The 23,902-nt window shown below is 38.8% G+C and overlaps 1 protein-coding gene across 2 annotated transcripts; it reads left to right on the top strand.

Moving 5' to 3' along the window:
• Positions 1 to 6,584: 6,584 nt before the first annotated feature.
• On the top strand, positions 6,585 to 17,146 carry hic1 (hypermethylated in cancer 1). Of its 2 annotated transcripts, none has more exons than XM_065281048.2 (2): positions 6,585 to 6,783; positions 12,649 to 17,146. In XM_065281048.2, exon 2 carries the CDS (start codon positions 12,666 to 12,668, stop codon positions 14,865 to 14,867), a length of 2,202 nt encoding a protein of 733 aa, XP_065137120.1. In that variant the 5' UTR covers positions 6,585 to 6,783; positions 12,649 to 12,665; the 3' UTR covers positions 14,868 to 17,146. The 2 variants fall into 2 exon arrangements, with proteins under 2 accessions (XP_065137120.1, XP_065137119.1); XM_065281047.2 differs by lacking the exon at positions 6,585 to 6,783 and adding an exon at positions 8,114 to 8,293.
• Positions 17,147 to 23,902: the final 6,756 nt, after the last annotated feature.

Here is a 23,902-nt window from a genome sequence, read left to right as displayed (position 1 = left end):
AGAGCGGAGTCCACTAAGCGGACAACCATGTGCTGCCCAGATGCCAGGATGAATGGTTTGCTCAAACCAAGACACCGGGACCAACACCAGGTGCCAAAGAGTGCAACCCCAGGGCAGGATGGCAAAAGGGGAAATGACCTTGGTATGACAGCCAGGGCACTGACTCAAGGGCATAGCAGCTGTGAGGGAAGGTCATCTGGAAAACACTTAGATCTGGCCTGATTCTAACCTGTAGGAAACAGTGAAATTTAGTCATATCTGAAAATATTCATGTTATTTTCAACTTTTGCTGCATCCGAAACCGCCTACTTCCATTCTAAAAAGTAGGGGCACAAAGCAGAAATCAAGGACTTTGCTGCCGTAACGTGGCTGCAGGACGAGCAATGATATTACGCAGCAGCCGAAAATAGTCCTCTTAGTATCCTTCAATAGTAGGGGACTATTTTTGGGCACTATGTAATATCATTGCGCCTCCTGCAGCCATGTTACGGCAGCAAAGTCATTGATTATTACGCCAGAATGAGAGTATAGTCCTAGCCATATCTGCCTAGAAAATCACAACTTTAAATTTTCTGTCGCCCTTAGTACACAATGTAACTTCTGAAGAGTCGCAAGTTTTAAATAGGAAAAATCTCGAAAGTCTTTGGTTATTTTTGAGTGCAATGCTAATGGTCTAATCAGATTCAATGGATTATGCTAAGCTATGCTAAAAGTGGTAGCGCCAGCCACGGAGATCAGCTGAATGGATTCCTGAAATGGTAAAAATCAAATGTTTAACTCTATGAGAGCTGGAAAATAAGCATATTTTCAAAAAAGTTGGGTGTCCCTTTAAGAATGATTTGGTAAAACATACAGTTTTGGATGTGTCTCTCCTGTTCAATCACATTTGTCAAAAACATATTTAGTGTTTATGATGCACTAAATATAAAAAGTGTGTGTTACAAAGAGACCTTATTTTTGTTAGAGAACATTTATAGATATCAAATATCTGAAGTTTCTACAGATATAAACTTCTGTATAGCCTAGTGGTAAATATTGCACTAGCAGCGCAAAGGTCATGAGTTCAAACCCAGAGAACAAACATGCTGATAAAAATATACCTTGTAATTGTAGCATCTGCATGTAAATGCACAGAACGAGGCTATAAGATGTCAAAACCTTCAATCGTGTTATATTGTCCTAAAGTGTGTTTCACAGTTAGGGTGACATCTGGTAACAATAGAAACATGGTCGGTAAAGGTATTTGAGAAAGTCACACCATCAGCCCCTACAGGCACCATAAAGAGTGGTTGGTTTGCAAATGGTGTGCATGCCTTTCCCTCCAACGCAACCTTTATATCACAACATGCCCAGTTCGAAACCCACACTCACGATCAATCATGACAGCTTCTCATTTAGCTTTCATCTCCGGAAAACGGCAACAGTGCCAGTGGAGTGCGACTCCAGGACTTTCACAAAAGGCAGAGGATGCAAATTACCTCTCTTAGCGTGCCTATCTACTAAAGCTGTCTCGCAGCGTCTCATTAAAGTGACTTAGGAGAGGGTGTGTGCAAATGTTGAGCCTTACCACTCAATTTTGGGTGAGATGTTGGTTCTCAGGGGTGTGTCTGGCATTGGGGGCCGGTGATCTTGCATGTGGTGAATTGAGTGGCCGTACCCACAAAGATACAAAGAGTGCTCATCACACTACCATAGGGAGAGCGTTCTGGTTGGGTATCTTGCCAAGGGCACAAGTCAGCAAACCGCCAAATAATAGTTCCCATGGTGCATTATTCTGATTATAACAGTGTAATATAGAGTTAAGTGGATTGCAATGAGTCATTCTCAACAAATACAGAACATAAAAGCATCGGTCCCAAGTGAGGCATACATACAAGTCTTTCTGTACCAACTGAGACAGAAGTGCTACAATACACTCTCACAGCAATATCACTCATGCACACGGTCAATAAAGTTTAACATGCAGCACATAAACATCCCACTTGTTAAAACAAAATTTGCAATCTTCACACATATTCTCGTCACATGCTCACATACACACACATATCTCTTGTTGTTACTCATATTTTTAACACAGACCCTTGCACATGCAAATAAACAAGATTATGTGTGTTATTTAGGAGGTGATGTTTGATTGTTAGGTGCCAGTGAGTCAACTGAGTTTTCCTGCTCTCCCGCTCAGGTGATACAATAACAGGCATTGAGGAAGTTGTTCTGTACTTTCTGGTTAACATTTCATCACACCTATCATTCACTTATTTTAATCACCATTTAATGACAGTTGGTTCAACTTAAAAAAAAGTAAGTTACCTAGTTGCCTTATATTTTTGAATTAATTTAACTCATTTTTTACACTTTTTTCAAGTTTAATTAATGAAATTTTGAATGAACAAATTTTCCCTTTTGTTTTCCATTTTTCCCCTCGTGTACTATACAGTATATCATGTTTTTACTAATTCACCCTTTACAAGCATTGTAAATGGCTTTTACTGAGATAATGTCTTTTGGTAGGTTGTAAAATGCACCCATCTTTTGAATGTCACCCAAGATGTAATATTATTCTCAGGTGGCCCCAGAATTTGCCTGCAGTTTCAGGTGCAAATATACTATAAATGATTTATTACACCATGTTAAAAAGGCCAATTTTTGTGCATGCTGTTTTTGTGTGTGTCCAGTGGCGGCCGATAACTTCACTTCCGAGGGGTGCAAATTCAAAATAAGTGTTGTGTATGGCTCGTCATGTCAAAATGTGTGTTCGGTGCGCCATGTGAACCTACACTCACCTAAAGGATTATTAGGAACACCTGTTCAATTTCTTATAAATGCAATTATATAATCAACCAATAACATGGTAGTTGCTTCAATGCATTTAGGGGTGTGGTCCTGGTCAAGACAATTTTCTGAACGCCAAACTGAATGTCAGAATGGGAAAGAAAGGTGATTTAAGCAATTTTGAACGTGGCATGGTTGTTGGTGCCAGACGAGCCAGTCTGAGTATTTCACAATCTGATCAGTTACTGGGATTTTCACGCACAACCATTTATAGGGTGAAAAGAAAAAAACATCTAGTATGCGGCAGTCCAGTGGGCGAAAATGCCTTGTTGATGCTAGAGGTCAGAGGAGAATGGACCGACTGATTCAAGCTGATAGAAGAGCAACTTTGACTGAAATAACCACGTGTTACAACCGAGGTATGCAGCAAAGCATTTGTGAAGCCACAACACTCACAACCTTGAGGAGGATGGGCTACAACAGCAGAAGACCCCACTGGGTACCACTTATCTCCACTACAAAAAAAGAGGCTACAAGTTGCACAAGCTCACCAAAAATGTTGGTCTGATGAGTCTCGATTTCTGTTGAGACATTCAGATGGTAGAGTCAGAATTTGGTGTGAACAGAATGAGAACATGGATCCATCATGCCTTGTTACCACGGTGCAGGCTGGTGGTGGTGGTGTAATGGTGTGGGGATGTTTTCTTGGCACACTTTAAGCCCCTTAGTGCCACTTGGGCATCGTTTAAATACCACGGCCTACCAGAGCATTGTTTCATGTCCATCCCTTTATGACCACCATGTACCCATCCTCTGATGGCTACTTACAGCAGGATAATGCACCATGTCACAAACCTCGAGTCATTTCAAATTGTTTTCTTGAACATGACAATGAGATCACTGTACTAAAATGGCCCCCACAGTCATCAGATCTCAACCCAATAGAGCATCTTTGAGATGTTGTGGAATGGGAGCTTCGTGCCCTGGATGTGCATCCCACAAATCTCCATCAACTGCAAGATGCTATCCTATCAATATGGGTCAACATTTCTAAAGAATGCTTTCAGCACCTTGTTGAATCAATGCCACATAAAATTAAGGCAGTTCTGAAGGCAAAAGGGGGTCAAACACAGTATTAGTATGCTGTTCCTAATAATCCTTTAAGGGGGGGGTATGTGCATCATGAACCATGATACGTGCCTACTGCAAACGCTTCAAAAGGGTTTATGATAAAGAGGCGCTCACGTTCACAAAATACTCGCAAGACACTAACTAAAAACGAACCTCTGATTACACATGAGATTTCTGAGTATCTGGCAACGTGAGCGTCTCTTTTATCATAACCCCTTCGAAGCGTCTGCAGCAGGCACGTATTTTGACATGAAACGTGATGCACCTATGTTCACATGACGCGCAAAACACATATTTTGACATGACAAGACACACACGACAGGCTAAATACATGTATTGACAAGCTTTGCAACGTGCGTCCTCAATAAAGAAGTCACTGGCCGACACTGTGAGTGTCTCTTTAAATGCAAATGACCTGCTGTTTGCCTCCCATTTACTGTTATCTATACTAAAAATACATGGACCGTTTTTAATAAGACAACCACCTTACTTAATTGTTCATAATGTAACGTACAGTAATGATTTATGTAAAGAAGATTTAAAGACCTAACTGTGGTCTTTTGACGATTGTGGCCGGGGCGTGAACAAAGTGACATGGGTTTCCCTCAGAAAACGCCAACAGCTTGTGCCATGAGACTGCTGAGGTTTTACAAGGATTTAAAAAAAGTAATGGGCAGACTTTTATCATTACAGGGTGGCTGTGTACACACAGAAACGACAAACAATTATATCCAAGCAACATATTAAAATGAATTTCTCATATCAGGTGACCTTTAAAAGACACGGAGAATGAATGTCTTCATGAATCATTCATTAAATTATTTTTATGTAAACAGCTGGGCTAAATCTGAGAAAACAATATAAGAATAGTTTACACAGAAATTTAATCTGGTTTATAAATGATGCCCATGCCAACTTATTTTACTAACCTAAACCCCAACTAACTAAAAATTTAAGTTTCTGACATGCAGCATTACATCAGAATGTCTAAAGGGGACTGCAAAATAAAGTATAACTGGCCTAATGTGTATTCAAGAAAAAAGCTGACTTTGGCTAATCTTAATAGCAATAAACAAACAATAAACATAACCAAGCCAAATGTGACTTTGGGGTCAAATGGGTCAAGGTCAGTGAATCGTAGAGGTCAAAAAAAGCAATTATTTTTAACAACTGAGTTATTTCGAGCAACTAACGCCCATTGTTTTTCTCAACATATGGGCTGTGAATTTTAAACCACACAGTAACTTTAAAAATGACCTGAACAACATCCAGGTGCTGTTTGCTGCCTGATCTGTCCTTTGTCTAGCTCTGATATCTCTGTTTTTGAGGTTATCAAGCGTTCATCTGGAGAAACTGGAAGTGAAAGACAATACCTCCCACACAGTAAAGTTGGACTGCTATGACTTTGACCATTCTAATTAAAACGCAGCATCTAACTCTAAAGTAGTTTCAGGAGAAAGATCGGGAAACAGATGTCAGTCAGTCAGTCAGCTGTTAGAGTAATTCAGGGACTGGGGGTGATGGGGTGCAGCCTGCAGGCTTTGACACGAAAAGGCTTCTGCCAGGTGAATGCCCAGCTAAACACCACTTTCATCGCGGCACTCAACAACAAACAGACGCCACAAAGTGATAGCAAAAGCAAACCATGTTAAATGTTAAAACATGACACCATGGGAATTTCTCTTTTAGTTAGTCAGACAGGTGTCATGTTTCTTATAAGCAAACAGCAATTACTCTAAAAATGCTGGGTTGTTTCAACCAATGTTGGGTAAAATATGGACAAACGCTAGAAAATATTTGACCATGAGTTGAAACAACACTCTGGGTTACAATAGCCCAGCATAAGTTAATTTAAACCCAATGGTTGGGTATGTCTTTATTTTACCCAACCATAGGTTAAAAACAGCATTTGAAGAGTCATATGTTGGTGCAGTGCTGGTATTGAAAATTATTATGAAAAATAAACCAAAAATATAAAGCATTCTATGAATGCTAAATGAAAAAAGAAAAAAAAACATGGGTCACCAAGATGCCCTATATGACATCTTTGTTTTTGTTTTTTTAATCAATGCAATATCTATTAAACTAAAGAAAATGTATGTAATACTATTTCAAGAAGGAGGAAAAGGAAAATTTCCAGGGATCACATGTATAGTATAAATATAAACGTTTTCAAAAGAAAAAACTTGAAAGGAATGCATCTACCATGCACAAATGTAAAATACATATGAAATTATTAGTGTGCAACATAGTCAGTTTGTTGCACACGAATTATTTCAAAATAACGTTTAAATAAAACTAAAAAATTGTAAAAATATATATATATTTAGTTCTCACATGAATCCAACAGATTTGTTTAAGAATTTCTATTTGTAGGCCTAGTACATAATTTGTATATTAATTAAAAAAAATATTGGAATATTAAAAATGTGTTTTACAAGAAATTACCTCCATCTAACGAAAAATATCTCAATATGTTGTGAGGTCTGTATGTCACTTATTACATTATTTCTTTCTAGTATTATAATTAATGCAATCTGCTGTATCGTGCGCTCTGTCTCATATAACCTGAGCCAATAGGTGTCGCTGCACGCGCAGTGTACAGTACAGTTGGTCTGACAGCCGGACGCACTCAGGTTTTGCGTCCAGATTTTGAAGTGTCTGATCCACACTAACACACACACACACACACAGAGAGAAAGAGAGAGAGAGAGAGAGAACGGGAGAAGGGTAACGACTAGGGAAAACACGGAAGAAGCTGGTAACTCCGGGAAAAGTTGACGTTATAGAGAGGAATTTTTCACTTTTGGGGATCTTTGGATGGGGGAATCCCGTAAGGGCAAAGTCAAGAGCGGCAGGAGCATCAGACATGAATCCGAGGTGAGTACTCTGTTAATGCATGCATCGCGCTCAGACGCGTGAGATACCTGCGGCGCGTTCAGGTGCGCTCACTGAGCGCGTGCCAGCATATTTATCTGCTACATTATGTTAACTGGCGCTCGTGCTGCAGGCGTGTGTGGACAGCGAGAAAAGCTGTTTTTTTAAATCAGATATTTATTTTAATACACCATATTGCGTTTATGGTACTGTTTAAAAGTTTTCATCCTCAAATAGGCCTACTGTAAAATCTATACATTTTTAGCAATCTGAATAATTATAGGGAAATAATTTTATATAGGCCTAAACAAAAATTAACCGCTGTACTGGAAATGCATCAATAGGCCAGAAGATATGAAATAGGCTATAGATATTAGACTTTTGACAGAAATTGTACTTTTAGAATAAATACGTAAATAATTAATTAAATCTACTACTGAAAGCCATTACTTTCCAACAATAATTATGATACCATATCACTACATTTATCTTCGTCAAGGTGTTGACAGATGAAGTCTGCGCAAATGCTGGACGTTTCGCTGTGCTGACTAAACACAGAGAACCAATAAATGTCTGTTTACTTTGTGTAGACGTGTGTGAGTAAAGACATTTTATGGACCGTGTCATCAAACGCATCTATTAAAGGGCATACAAAATAACTGTAAAGAATAAGCCTATCAAAACAAGCCTTTCATTTCTGCATAAAACAATTATAGATTAATAACTGCTTATATTGATGAATGTGCAATTAATCGTGTCAAATTAGAAAAATGGCAACCATATAATTTGTTACAGCAACAAACCAGTCAACTTTGTGTGTAAACAAACAGGATTGTGCATCCACAAGTCGACTTAGGATACTTTCCTAAAAAAAGAAAAGACATTTTGATGAACTTTATACAAAACTTACGATCAAGGTCACGCGTCAAACGAAATTCACAGTCATAATAACACTCTTTAACCTAAGTGATGTTGCGATATACGATAAAACGCCTGTCTCTTTAAGACGAACTCCGATGCGTTGTGAAGTTCAAGTTGGGGTCACTGTAAGTTCCTGCCCTCGATTTTACCTTTTAGTTTTATTATAGACTGACATCACACGGGGCGCTAAAACACTCAAGAAGCCCAGAAGCCCCATTATCATCTCCAGTCGCGTTATGGACGCAAATATAGCCAAGGAAATTACAAACATAAAAAAATCGAGAAAACTGATGCAGGAGTAAGCACATATTTTTATAGGAGGAGTGGGTGAGTGAGAGAGAAAAAGAGAGAGAGAGAGAGATAGAAGAGCAAGTAAGAGGGAGGAGGGAGAGACGAAAAGAGGGAGGGTGAGCAACAAGAAATTCATTGCAATTAATAATAAAAAAGAGCTGGCAGTCGTGCTCGGAAAACTGGCATGGTTTTTGGGAGGCTGGCAGTTCAAAGTTGAAACGTCAGAAATGACTCCAAAAGACTGTTGAGATGATCATTAAGAGAGACTTAGATCGGATGGCAGAAGAGATCGGGCATCCAGGTAAAGTTTCATGCTCTTTACATCTCAAATCTTTATTTTAACTTTATGAACAAATAATGCGTAAAGTTATTCTTAGAATTAACACGAGCACGATGTTTTATTTATTCTCTTTGATGCGACTTTAAATTTAAGAGCACTGTAAATGATCATGGCAAAACTTTAAGAATAAGAGCTGGTTGTTTGTCTTTCGGTTTTAAAGACTGTATCAACTTCCGCGCTAAGACATGATTGTTTTCAACATGAAAATACATTTTACAAAAGTTTCAGAGGTTCCACTTATCGACTGCGAAACGTTAGGCTGTCTTATGTATTAGATTTACACGAGACTTTATTATAAATGATTCACGTTACGTTTGCAGGATGAGTCCAAAAGGTTTTGTCACTGCATATTGATTTCTTCTTTAATAGACAACAAAGTTACTTTCTTCTCACAGTCCATCGTTAATTGAAAATTCATTGTGTTTCATTGTGTTCAATGTACTTAAATTTATTTCGAGATAAAACATATATTGGCACCCTGATGCATGTATTTTTCAGTCTGATCTACAACTAAACTATTTAAAATCTAGCTTTAAGTAGCCTATTGATGTCACTAATAGTATTTTAAACGCTATTCTTTGTTTAGTCTAAACAACATTTCCGGCCATGTGTAGGAGACGGCAGCCTTACAGATGATCTCACAATAATGTAATTTATTATTAGAAAACTAAAATAGGTTTATGGACTAAGAAAATTATCTGTAGCGTATGCAGCATAAAAAAAATGTTTAAACGCATAACACTATCTTTCAAACTTGTGAGGGGTCGTTTAATGTCATGACATTTATAAGATCTAACCGCTCACGGTTTTGTTATTAACCTTTTCACCTTGATTTAACACTAAACCAGAGTATTGCAGGAGTCAAAGGCCTAATTTTTGGTTCTTTGCTTTCTTACGCAACTGTACTAAATTTAAGAGATTCCTATGCTACACATCATAAATCCATGAAAACAGGTTTAGACTATAAAAAATATTTCCGAATTATCCTTGACTATGGAGGCCACATACAGAGTATAGTGAGCAATCCTTGCAGTAGTATTTATGAATGAATATCCAGAGGTCTGTGTTCAAAGAAGAAGCGCTTCAGAAAATGTCATCACACTAAAAGCATCCGTGATAGAGGAAAGTTTTGCGCATGAACAACTGTACTCTTTCTAATCTCTTACATTTAAAATATACACAAATATGAAAAACGCAGGTGTTTAGCCGTTTAAATCACTTAAATGTCTCATGATCAGCAAAGATCTAGAAAAATTGCCTTGCGCTAAAAGAGTTTGTAGCTTTCATTCACAAAACTACAATGTCTTAGGAAATACTTAAAATAAACACAAAAACTTTGTAATTTTATAAGCATTTAACTGAAATCTGAAAACTGAAAACTGAAAAAACGTTTGTTGAAGAATAACACAACTATATTCTGCAATTGTTAAATTATTTAATACAGCACTATTTATTTATTTGTATTTTTATGTTAAAAGTCATACTTAAAAATGACATCTCTGGCGTGTCCCGTACTTACAACACCTGATAGGCAAATTCAGTACACATTTTTAAAAGTTATGCTTTACTGACTGATTGTTTATTACTTAAAGGTACGTTAGCATCGCTGTAGGGGATAAATCTCACAGGGAGGACGATTTTGTGGTACAAAGATGACAGACCGAAGGCGGGGAGAGGAGAGAGGGAGAGAGAGAGAGAGAGAGAGAGAGAGAGAAAGAGAGAGAAAGAGAGAGAGAGAGAGAGAGAGAGAGAGAGAGAGAGAGAGATACGTCTTAAGAACACGAGTAGACCCCTGCCTCACCCCAAAACCAGCAAAATGACAACACAGACAAAACACAGGGCTAATGAATACCAAACCACCTAATATATGACCCATGCACTGTCTTTAATCCAGTCCCTGTACCATACCAAATATAGCAAATAACCCAGGACTCTGTCGCACGCCGACAACGCACAAATCTTTTTTTTTTAGCATTGATCCGTTTATTCTTATTTGCATTTTACTATTAAATATGCTTATTAAACCAACTGCTTTGACTGTGGATTCTCGGGGTATTCTCTGCCAGATTTGTATATTTTGATGATTTATTAAAAATTATGTTTTTAGACCCATTAACTGACCAATTAAAATTCAAGGATAAATAAGCGCGTTTTAAAGGCGCATAACCCCTGGGGTGACACGCTGGAGGATGTGAGTGTTTACGCGTAAAGTTCAAACAATCGTTTTAAAACACGATTTACTGCTGTCACCACTTCCCTTAAACCTGATGCATTGAACATATGACAGAATAAAAACTTTTTTTTATGTTAAAAAATTTTTTGCGTTTCTTTCTTTCTTTTTTAAATTTGTAGATGAACGCTTAACCATTGCAATTGAACTTTCTCTCTATTCAAATTTCTTCCCCCCACTACACAGGCTATTCATTAAATTGCTAAAAGTTCCTCTTTAAAGCAGGTTGGGGACAATGTGACAGTTATGAATCATGCGCTAATATAGCCTAAATGCTGTTTTCTCAAACTCTCACATAGAGGAAATGAGCCAAAAATGGATCTTCACCTTAAAATACACCTGTAGGTGATGAAACGTGTCCGTGGGCAGCAGGGGAGGGGATAATAGCTACACAAATTCATTGCTTTTTATTAAGAGGTCTTTTAAAAGACGCAGACGAGGCAGACGGACTGAGAAGAAATGTTACGGGTTCGGTTGAGTTACTCCAGTGTTAAGGTAATGCTGTCTGTGTACGGCAATTAATAGCGTGTCGTCTCTTTGTTTCCGCCTTTTAGCCAGTGCAGCTGTGTAAAAATGTATCCTCTTTGTATCATCAAAAATTGCATAATAATATCTGAGCAACTATAAATAACTCGTTCGGGAATAAAACGGAACACATGATTTGTAAATTAGAAAAATCGTTTTGAATAACCTCAAACGCATTTACAGACTGAAATAAAGAGGGGGTGTACAGGTGCACCTCAGACCAAAGATGTCAGCCAGCATTATTTTAACAAAAAGAAAACATTTAATTAATTAAAAAATATTTTAAACATAACTAGCTATTTATTTAAAACGTTACTTATATGTTTAATAATAGAAAATCATTGTTTTTTTAATAATTGTACAATTTTCTTTAAATAAGCGAACTTTATGTGTCTTTATGTATTGTGTCTATGTGCACGCGCCTCAGATCCCTCTTTAGATAAACAGACAGAGACACGTACACTTAATAGGATACAGATCTGCGATTTTATATGCATCACGTATATCTTTGGTTTTTAATTTGAATTAAATTAACGAATATTAATTACATGCGTATGTTTTCCTTTTTTATAACAAATATGTGTGGCGAAAAGATGCTGAAGTGTTATTGTTCGTGTAGCAATGCAGTATTTAGGACCAATACAGGCTTATTTAACTTTATTGTGTACTTTAACTTTATGAAATGAAAACAACAATAATCTGATGTTAGTATTTATTTAACGTCTTGTTTCCAATCAGTAATAATTAATTCCAAAGAGAACCTGAAAATAAATTTGATCTCATATACAGACTAGGTTCATGCATGACCTAAACTGTATATTCTGATAAACTTATGTCTGTTGTGGTTAAAACTTTGCATTGTTGCTGTAGTGTTTGATCTTTTATGTATGTATTCGTAAGTCACACTTCTACACAGTGTGTCCTATCGTGAATTTGCTGCATTTTTTGTCCCTCCCGGTTTATGTCTGCTGTTCATCACACTTGCAAAACGTTCAGTCTGACTTTGTTTAAAACTCCACACACCACCTCTGGAATTCTTTATCGGGAAGACAGCAATATAAAAACATGTTTATACTGGCATTTTTCCTGTGTCTTTTTTCTTTCTTTTTTGTTAACTGCACTACACTGTAGGTTTTAAACATGTGGGTTTGTATCTTGATAATGACAAAACCATAGCACTTACTGGTTCAGTTATAGCTCACTTTTATGGAGTCATACTGATGCTGCTTGTATTGAGGGAAAAGCTGAATTGTTTAGAAGTAGTTGCAAGTTGTTCTACCTGAAAGTCTGCAAATATATCTACTGTAACTGTATATATACTTGTGACGTCTTGACATACATCTGTGCCCTATTTATAAATAACGTTTAAGATATATTTTCAGAACACAACAATTCTATAAAGAGTAGATATGGTGCAGCTTTCTAAACCATGTAGTTCTCCAATAACAGCATAAAATTTAGCAATATTTATATTATAATATTTTATAAAAGCTTATTTTCAAAAAAAAAGTTAATTTATGTTCGTCTGACCCACTTTTGTTTAATTTCTCTTTTGCTTCAGGTGGCGGTCTAAAGTCGATGCTGGATGCCATGGAAGTCCCAAGTCATGCTAGGCACCTCCTTTTGCAACTGAACACACAACGCACCAAGGGCTTCTTGTGTGATGTCATCATCGTGGTGCAGAATGCACTCTTCCGTGCTCACAAGAACATTTTGGCTGCCAGCAGCCTCTACCTTAAGTCTCTTGTTGTTCATGACAACCTCATAAACCTGGACCATGAGATGGTCAGTCCAGGTGTCTTCAGGGTCATTCTTGACTACATCTACACAGGACGGTTAAGTGAAGGTGACCCCACCTCCCCCACTGAGCCAAATATAGGGGCAGTGCTGGCTGCCGCAAGTTACCTGCAGCTTCTAGATCTGGTGGCTCTATGCAAAAAGAAGTTGAAGAGGAATGGGAAGTACCACTTACATCCTAACCCTGGGTTCTTACCTTACAAGATAGGCTCTGGTGGAATGGGAGGACGTTTTCGAGTGTCTACTCCTGTGATTCAATCCTGTCTTTCTGGAGGGGTTGTGAGTGCACCTCGATCTACACCATTAGAGGACCTGCCTCCCCTCCCAATGGCTCCTCACGGAGGAGAGATTTATGCCCCAGCTCCAACACAGGGGCCGCCACCGTACCCCCCAACAAAGGCGTCCTTGTCACCCCAGTCCAGCCTGCGCTTACCACCCACTGACAGGAACTGCTCATCGGTCTATGGCCTTGACCTGTCCAAAAAAAGCCCCAGTTCCCAGTCTCAGCATTCTTCCAGTCACCCACACTTGATATCCTCACTGCACCCAGATGAGGATCCTGAGGGAGAGTTGGACCGAACCACTAGCCCAATGCACAGCCCCAACGATGGCTCCAGAAAAGTAGAGACAGCTCACCATGTTGGGTCTTTAACCCCACATGCCTTTCCCCTGTCCAACCATCCGCTTGCACCACATCTTCCACACCTACACCGTTCTCACGCCCAGGAGTCCTACCCCTGCCACCCCAGTCCCGAGCCCATGGAGGACTCCAGAGAACATGGCAGAGATGGGTCTAGCATCTATCGATGGGTGAAAAACGAACCTTCTAATCCAGAGGATGAAGATGAGGAAGATGAGGAGGATGACAGTGGAGGAATGGGTGAGCAGGATAAAGACAGACAGCACCAGCACATGAACCACCATAAGAACGGCGATGAAAAGATTAACATGAACGAGAGGGGCTACGACAGAGGAACTGTGAACTGTGATGATGGTGAAGATGAGAATGGCACAGGTAGTGAGGAGACAGGAAGCAGCGAAGGCCGTTCTTCTCCCAATGGTGCTGGTGGAAGATATCACTTGCCATACGAGCCAGAGAGTTTTGGAGATAACCTATATGTGTGCATCCCCTGTGACAAAGGCTTTCCCAGCTCGGAGCAGCTCAATGCCCACGTGGAGACTCACAATGAGGAAGAGCTTAACAATGGAAGTGAGCTGGACAACAGCAATAACAGTGGCAAACCCACTAATGCCCATGGACCTACAAGCTTGAATAGCCCTAGTGGTCTCCACAGCCCCTTCCCAGATAGCAAATCAGTGCCAAACCACCATCCTATTGGACTCGGTGAGATCATCCGTCCGTATCGCTGTTCTTCCTGTGAGAAGTCCTACAAAGATCCAGCCACACTCCGGCAACACGAGAAGACCCACTGGCTGACGCGCCCATACCCTTGCAGCATCTGTGGCAAGAAATTCACCCAACGTGGTACCATGACACGCCACATGCGCAGCCACTTGGGCCTAAAACCCTTTGCGTGTGATGCCTGCGGTATGCGCTTTACGCGGCAATACCGCCTCACAGAGCACATGCGCATCCACTCTGGAGAGAAGCCGTACGAGTGCCAAGTGTGCGGAGGCAAGTTCGCCCAGCAGCGCAACCTTATCAGCCACATGAAAATGCACAGCAGCGGAGGGGCCGGCGGAGGACTCACCCCTGATGGCAAGCTGAAGATAGACTTCTCCGAGGGCATTTATCCCTTGAGCAAGTACACAGCCGAGCATTTGGGTCTAAAGCAGGAGAAAACCTGCGATCTACTCACAGCCTCGCAGCACTTGCTTGCAGATGCCAAAGCCATGGAGAGTTTCTACCCACTGTCAAAGCTGGCGGTTGAACACCTCGGCCTGGCCGGTAAGATAGACGTCCTGAACCAGACACTTCAAACCCAGGAGTCCCGCACCATCGATCGCTACTCTCCCAGCTAGAGGGGGGGGGTACCACTAAGTAAATCTTCCAAAGAGACATCACTGTACACCAATCACAGTATTCAACTCACACCTCATCTTCATTTCAACCTTCACATGAGAGGCCAGAAAGTGTTTGGTCGTAAAACTGCTCATGAACAGTGTTGACTTCTAAACGTGCCTTTGCAGTACATGCATTTCTTACTCCCGGAAGGAGAAAACTGTTTTATTTATAATCTGTTTTGACCGTGGACGCTCAGACAATGCAGTATTTATATAAAAACAACTTCTTTTTTGTTCAATCACCGAGCCAAACAACCAATTGAAAACCAAAAAGAGATTGTTTTTATTTATTTTTCTTTCTTTGCTTTGTATGTTGAAAAAGCCAAAGAGAAAAGATGTCAGATGTTACAGAAGAGTGTTGCAATCATACCCTAAACTTGTGTACTAAGTGTTGTATATAGAATGAAAAAGCACATATGAACAATATTCAGGGCTTCTGTCCAGATCGGAGAGGGAAGTCTGGACCAAAGATAAAGCCAAATCTTTGGGATTTTATAGTAATTGGAGGACTTTTTATAGACTATTTTCGGAGTACTGGATCACCTGTATCTGATTTTCCAGCTTTGTGAATGGCCCAGTTTTTTTCCATACTAAAAGGGAGCAACTAACAGAAGAAAGTGTTTGTTCCAGGATTTAGGTAATGTGATCTATGCTTTTCTCTGCGTTGTAGTTATCCCGCTTAAAGAGTTCACAGTGTCATTTCATTTTTTTTATTTTTATCTTCAGGTGTATGGTCTTGCTATTTAATGCTTTTATTTTTCCTTTTCTTTCTTCCAACTCAAACTTTTAAAAAAATTCACAAAAAATGTACAAACCCAAGTGCCTTTAAAGTGATGGTTCACCCAAAAATAAAAAGTGTGTTCATCTACTCATCATCATGTTTTAAACCTGTATGCATTTCTTAAAAAAAGATAATTTAACAAATGATGGTAAGCACACAGTTGACGATACCCATTGACTTCCATAGTATTTGTTTTTCCTACTATGGAAGTCAACGGGTACCATTAACTGTGTGATTACCATCATTTATCAGAATATCTTGTGTTCAACAGCATGAATAAACGCATACAGGTTTAATACAACACGAATGTGCGTAAACGATGACAGATTTTTATTTTTGGGTGAAATATCCCTTTAACTTGTTATTGAAAACGTAGCGAGTGCTGCCCTGTGATCTCACAACTGGAATATCTTTGCGCATATTCCAATCATGATATAACAATCTGTGTCCACGTGTTTCGGTCCATCTGGTGCTACAGACCAAGCATGGGTGGTGCCTTTGGAAATGGAGTAATATTTACAGAGGGGCAATCCAGCCCAAATGCTTTCAATGAGTCCATACGCTCCTCTAAGCTAAATGTTTAACTTTAACAGTGAAAGCACTTTTGCCACAAATCCTGTATATATATATACAGTGTGAACAAACAGGGATTTACAGTATAGTGAATGATCTGGCCACACCTCTAAAAGCTTTCAAATGTGCGAGAGGGTCTCCTCACCCCTATTAGGGTGCAGTTAATTTCAGGCTAATGTGACGGTTTTAACCCGGCGGTGCCTCACACGCACACATGTAAATCCGCTAATGTGACAACCATCTGAACATGAGGAGTTGATCTCTCTCTCTCTCTATTTCTCTCTCTCTCTCTCTGATACTGTGAGCACAAATAGCAGCAGCTGGTCCACTCAGGCTAAGCCCTGTGAAATTTCACATTTTCGAAGACTGTTTGCGCTTGTCTGACCCATTGATCATAGATTTTAGGCCAGCTGACCAGGCCCATGATCTACACGCTGCCTGAACATTTACCCTAATCCCTCAGCTACTGCACTAATATACCATAAACTACATTCATGTCCAAAGCTGTACAACAATCAATCCATCACTTTCACACAGTAACAAGTTAAGGTCACACTTGCTTCCTTTCTGTAGCCTTGAAATTTATACCTATCATGTTTTAATAAATCACGTTTTACCATGTATGTAAATGTACCTGATTGAAAACGACAACCCATGTATTTAATTTTTTAAAGTAAAACAAATTCTTGTTGACCACTAGTTACAATTATAACCTCAGTGGGTGAATGTGAAGACAAACCATGAATGCACTGTGAAAGAACTCACATATCTGAAAGCTTCAGCTTGGTCAATATTGAACAAATTATTAGAAGGGTTTGGGGAAAAATACCGAAGCTTTTCTCTGTAGCATGTCACGAAAAGTTTTTCTTTCTTTCTTTCTTTTTTTTAAACAAATCAAACGTGAAATTGGTGCTTAACTCAGGACTAAGCCCCCATCTCGGTGTGGGTGTCACAAAGCTTTGGCAATACAACACATAAAGGCACAAAATGCTCTTTGTTTCTTACCAAAATGTACATAGAAACCCAAGCACATGCTCTTTCAGAAGAGATTGTATTGATTTTTAAACCTGTGGTTGTTTCACGATGCTAAAAATGTTTTTTTTTTTCTGAAATGATTCTTTGAAATTATCTGTTTATGTTTTTTTCTGAATAGCCTATGCAACTGTCTATTTTTACATTACTGAATACTGTAGTTATGTAATTAAATGGTAAATCAATTACCATAAAAGGCAAATTTATAAATTAAAAAAATGATTTCATGATAAACGTCAGTATTTCCACATAATGTTTCTCTGTACACTTGAAGGTACTTAAAGATTTACAGCACAGTTTAAGCTTACACATGCACCACGAGAAATGCCAGACAGCGATTCAGTATACTGTTAATGTTATGCTGTATAAAAGATGTTGTATGTTTATCAATAATTCGCTACAATGATAAACACTTGGCCGAGTTGGTAAGGAGGAAGCATATTTTCTCAAGTTGATTGACCCATTTGTTCTGGGCGGGCCGGCAGAAACTTCATCTGACCTCTTTGCTGAGAGGCAAGATTAGACTCCCAGTGAGGTTTTGTATACATGCACTATTAAACCACATGCATAAAACCAGTTTGGGGCGAGACAGATGCAGAAATTTCCCAACACGCTCAAGTGGACAGCATAGATCTGAAAATTCCTCTTAGCTCAATTTTGCAAAACACACGAAAACAGTCTGGGCACAGCGGCTTGTTTGTATCCAAACTAAACCCGGAACGTAAACGGAATACAAATCTTCTGAGTCAAGGGACAGAAGAATATTACAGCTATCAAAACAGTTAAAACCCTGACCGCAGACGTATTAATATGCACAGGGGAGATGCGACAGCCCGTTTGAAGTGGATTTTAGTGATAGGAAAATAAATCTCGCACTCCCCTTTCTTCACCACTCATTTGCTCGCGCTTATCGAAAGACATATCTCTCATTTTCCGGCACTCTGACAGACAAAACAAGAAAAAAGGGCTAAAATAAAAATCTTCCAGCTCAGGTCCAAAAGTAAGATAAAAGAAAACGGATGATCACCCTTTTGCTACAATATCACCCTCTGGGGAAGTTCATGAGTCAGGGCGTGGGGATGGGTGGGGTGTAGGATTAAGCTAATTGAATATGAAAGTGCATCTGTCAATGGAGTGGATGCAAAGAGGTAAAGCTAAGCTGCGTAAGTAAATGTTTGGCTTTTATTAGCAGCTAGCAGGATATTTGGTGTATTTATGCTCAAGAGCAGACAGGTTTGATGACGGAAAGGGAGAGTCAAGGGGTAAGAGAGAGCAAGTTTGGTTTCATTGTCTATGCATGACAGAGTAGACTTTAAAACTCCATCACATATACATATAAACCTCTGTGCCTGTTCTCTTTAAAGTTTGATATATGTGGTATTAAACAGTCATTAACCCTCTAAAATATACTCTTAAAATATTGCATAAAAATGTGAAACACTAACCATGCTTTATAAATGAAGGGAAATTTTATTTTCAGTCACAGGAAACCCACCCATTCAGAACTGAAAACCAAAACTTAACCAAAGCCAGTCATAAAGATTACAGGGAACAAATGAAGAGTTTGTTTCCAAAACGAGATAACGCGGTTTTTTAATTGTTCAAAAATCTCGTTTTTTTAATTGTGCATTTCAATTAATATCAATCAAACTAAAGTTGTTTGGTTTTGATTTAAGCCTTAATAATATAATATATAAATATGTTTTTATAAAAAATACAAAAACAGAGTTATCTCGTTTGGAACCAAACTCTTTAAACATACTCCAGTAAAAGTCTTATAAGTTCATTTGAACAGTAAAACTGTGCTTTGCTACAGCAGAATAAATGAAAAGCTAGCATTGAGGTTGAACCTCAGGTCTGATAACATCAGCGGGGAAGTTGGTGGCATACATTTGAAGTGTTGATTTTGTGCACATCTCATCAAGCTGCAGAAATAATCTTGGCAGGTTGAAAGCCTTAAAACTGATTTGTCGATAAACTGACCTTGCTTCCTTCATACATCTGGTGTAATTTGAATACAGTTCTCTGCTTGTTTCACAATTCTTATCCCCATCTAGATTTAACATAAATTGTGGATTTCCACTCATTTAAAACAGTCTGCAATGAGTCATCTGGGGCCGTAGGGAATCTTCCATCATTGTCTGTGGCGTGGCCCACAATGCACCTGTCCATCCATCTGGCTAGTGTTGTCTAAGCTCAGCTGGGGCAGAGAATAAGAAATTGTCTTATACTTCAAAAATCTAGTCTTGATCAGTATTTTTGTCTTGTGTTCCAGTAAAAATATCTTAACATCCACACAAGTTGGAAAAACTTGGCAAATGATTTTTTTCTTGTTTAAACTTAAGGATTGGGAACACAGAAACTCAATCTAAGTTTAGTTTGTTTAAAAACAAAAACAATTTAAACCGAAATAAACATGTCAGTATATCAAGAAACCCTGTTTACATAGTTTAATGTTTACAATATATTTATTAGAAAACAAGACAAAAATTTATTGCATTAAATAAGAGTTTGGCATTTTTTTTTCTGTTTCTCACATTTACAGTCTTTATGCCACCGTTAAATTTGTTGTTTTTGCAATGTTAGTGACCGTATACAACTAAGTCTCTTTAATTAAATGCAACCAGAAAATACAGGAAATGTGTATGCATTATTACAACAACAAAAAAAGTATTTAAAGTGTCTAAAGTATTTACTGTGACCTCTCTGTGCACTCGAGAAATAGCAGGAACCTGCCGGCTCTTTTTAACTTAAATTAAATGAAATCCTAATTTCTAATTCTCGTCTAACGACTCCAGTCTCTTCAAAAGAGTTCAAGATGCGCTTAGTGCCAAGGGAGGACACACTAAATATCGGTTTTTACCAGAAGAATCCATTTTGTTACAGGAACTGTGTTTTTTTGTGTACACATTTCCAGCATTTCAGCTTTTTCCAAATAACGAAGCCAAATGTGACCCTGGACCACAAAACCAAAAGTCATAAGGGTCAATTTTATGAAATGAATAAGCGTCTGTGCTGAATGAATAAGCTTTCAATTGATGTATGGTTTGTTAGGATAGGACAATATTTGACCGAGATACAACTATTTGAAAATCTGGAATCTGAATATCAATCAAAATATTGAGAAAATCGAGTGGTTTACTTCAATATTTTTCATGTAAATGTTAATTTATCACGACAAACTATATATTGTTGGAAAGGTCTATTAACGTAGTTTTCATATTTCAAAACTTTTAAGCAGTAATAATAATGCAGTAAGTGTAATTTATTCATTTGTGACAAGAGTATGCAGCAAACCAACACAAACCTTAGTTTTTTGATAATTTTATGTATTAAAAATAATACTATATTGCATTTTTTATTTATTACAAATAAATGTAAACTGCAAAAAAAGTTATATTTTCACCTCCAGACACTTCCGTAAAAAAACGTTAAAGTGTCTTCTTTAAAACAAGACCAAAATTAGACTTCTAAACCAAAAAATGCCAGAGGTGTACATCACCTTTTCACCACCCCCATTCAAAAAGGGCTGCGCCAGTTAAAGGGTTAAAGTTATCAAAATTCATTCATTCATTCATTAGTGACACTGATGATAAATATTTTGTTATGTATTTATGCACTGTAAAAACACTTTTTTGTTGGAGCCGATGGTGTAGTGGACGGTGCTGGCGACCCAAGTTCGAATCCCAGCTTGAGGTCCTTTGCCAAACCCATACCACTCTCTTTACCCTGTACTTTCCTGTCGTCTCCTTAATTACTATCTATCCAATAAAGGCAAAAATGCCCCCCCCCCAAAAAAAACACTTTTTTGGAAATTAACAAAATATCTTTATTGAACATGATTTTTAATTAACTAATTACAATTTTTCAATTTTGACCCATACGTATATTATTGGCTATTGCTACAAATACAATCATGCTAAATATGGATGCAAACCTTGCTACTGTAACGCAACAAATCTGGTGGTGGTGTAAGACTTTTGCACAACACTGTTAATCAGACTTTTAGTCGCTTTCCAAACTACTGCCCTTCTCAGCGGTCAACACGTTCGTGCCACTCCTTCACCGTCCCACTCAATCTCCTCCCTTCATTCACTAGACCTCCTTTCTCAGCACATTTCAACAATCTCTCCGAGAACATCTAGATCTCCCTCAGCACCTTCTCCTACGGCCTGACCCGTAACACTTGCCCACACCTCTGATGAAGTGCCGTCCAGCTGTTCTTCATGCTGCAGAAGACAGTTGTCTAAATGTTTACGTGAAAAAGGACTTTCTTTCCTTTCACGCCCCGATCGAGTTCCCGAGTGAAGTTAAAGGCATGTGTTAATATTCTCTACGGGGCAAGATCAGCTATACAAACATATAGTGTCAAGATTTAAAAAACAGAACCTTTGTGATTACCTTGTCAATATAAAAGGGAAATTAAGATAGTCACGCCATACTCGCCGGTAAGGGCGAATTGTTTAGCATTGCACAATTTTTACTTATTTGTGCAGATGTTCCATCTAGCCCCTGAATCGGTAAGTCTCAAAACTACACAAGATTAATGTTCATGACAGATCATTTAATTTCTCAGTTTGTTATCCTGTGGGATGGATTTTACAGCAGTGTGTCTTCTTGTGCCGGTCACTAAATACAGCAAGTAGAGCAAGTATTTTTGAGAGGGTTCCCTGCTGGGACAAAATCAACAGCATATTCACAAGCAAAAAAAATCTGCTGGTTGACCAATAGTGGCTTGCCGGTCAGCCTAGTAAAAAAGCCTCACACCGCATCCCAAACCCAACATATTTAACGTATGCTTTCCTTTACAGAGTGGCACATAGCGAGGCATAATAGTGACTCAGGATCACATTTCTATTTTGAGTATCAGGATAGTTTTACCAGGCCCTAAAATTATCACCGCATCTCACTGTGACAGGAACAGGCTGTCTTTGTGCTGGCAGAAAGACACGGTCGCTACCAATGTCTTCTTCACCGTGTTTAGCTTGGCCACCCCGTACCGCATCCAGATGAGCCGATTACACGCCGTCAGCAGGCTGCATAGAAAGGTCCAGGCCACACAGCGCAGTCGGGATAAATCCGAGCTATGTTTGTATTTGTGGAACTCATCCATGAGCGGACAAGCCTCAGAATTCTGTACAGTTTAACCGAACACGTAAACAACAGAGAAAGCCGGATACGTCGAGCATGACCGCACACACACGCTCGCAGCTGATTGGCAGACGGCTCCGTCATTGCTCCAGATTAGGTCAGATTTAATTAGGCCGCCCCGGCTGCTTTTGGAGTGTCGCTTTGAGTTTAAAAAGTCATTATTAAAACACAAGCAGAGACCAGAAGATCTTTAAGATGTGATGCATTGTAACTCCTGTATGAAAAATTTGAAGTATACGCATGAACAAAAGGGGTGACACACGAGCAAAACGACAAGGTGCTAGTACATAAACCAGACACCAACCAAAGGCCCAAAACAATTGTAGGCATTTAACAAAAAACTGCGTGAACAGTTAAAAAAAAAGAGGAAAAGGCACAAAGTCACCAACCACCCAGCGTACTGTGAATGTTCCCATTACCCCGCAGCCAAGCAACACACCAGCATGTCTGTTTTGATTTCAGTGATCACCATTACTTCGTGTATTGAACTCATTTCAAATATAACACAATTTAATATGCCACTTTCAAGTGTTTTCCTGCAAGACCAAAAAAAGGCATTGAGCAGTGTTTATTTTTATTGCATTGTCAATCGTTTTCTTTTTCTTCTTTTACTGATACGAATGTATTTATTGCATGGCAAATAAGGGTTTTTTGTGTGTGTATAAATTTCAACTGTGGGACATTAAAATGTTGTTTTTAATTCCAGTATCTTGATGAATGACTTTGATTAGGCTTTTAAAAGCCTTGGTGAAAATGTCATCTATTATCGGAATCAACTTGGCAATAAAGTAACCTTCACACAAAAAAAGTGCATAACCTGTACTTATTTATTATGGGGGTGTTATTAATTTGAAAGTGCGGCGGTATAATTAACCACATTATTATGTTCCTTTGCATCTGTTTTTGTATTGACGATGAAACATTTGGGCTGAGAATAAAGGTGGGTCAGATACTCCCATCTGGACTTGAATTCCAGCGCGGCTAAACAGCTAAATTGAGTTCAGGAGAAATTCTGAATGAAACGTGCAAAAGGTCCGCATGAAACATTACTCATTTCACTTAAGACTGTCAGCCGGGGTTCACTCCCGACACGAATCCGAGGACACCTTGAAACCAACAACCTCTCAATCACGAGCGTCTCCCGATTAACGTTTCGACATCGCTAGTGAAAATATTTCCTGGAAACATCAGCAACATAATCACATCCAGCACTCTGCCACGTGTGGCTTATTGAGATGCAGGGGGAAAGAAATAACAGAGTCCAATTTTGAGATCTGTAATAAAGTCACAAGAAGTTTATAATAACAAGTAGGGGCAGACTAAAGGAGAGCTTCCAGGAGTTTCAACAGAACGAACGTAACTATCCAAAAGCTCTTCAGAACTGTGAACCGTGACTCCATCTGTTTCATCTCTGCAGCCAAAGACTCTCAACTTTAAGGGTTTCGACGTGTTAAGG

This window comes from Paramisgurnus dabryanus, chromosome 8, assembly GCF_030506205.2.
Source record: "Paramisgurnus dabryanus chromosome 8, PD_genome_1.1, whole genome shotgun sequence".
NCBI lineage: Eukaryota > Metazoa > Chordata > Actinopteri > Cypriniformes > Cobitidae > Paramisgurnus > Paramisgurnus dabryanus.
The sequence above is the reverse complement of the archived record's forward strand: the minus strand, read 5'-3'. Positions and strand labels throughout refer to the sequence as shown.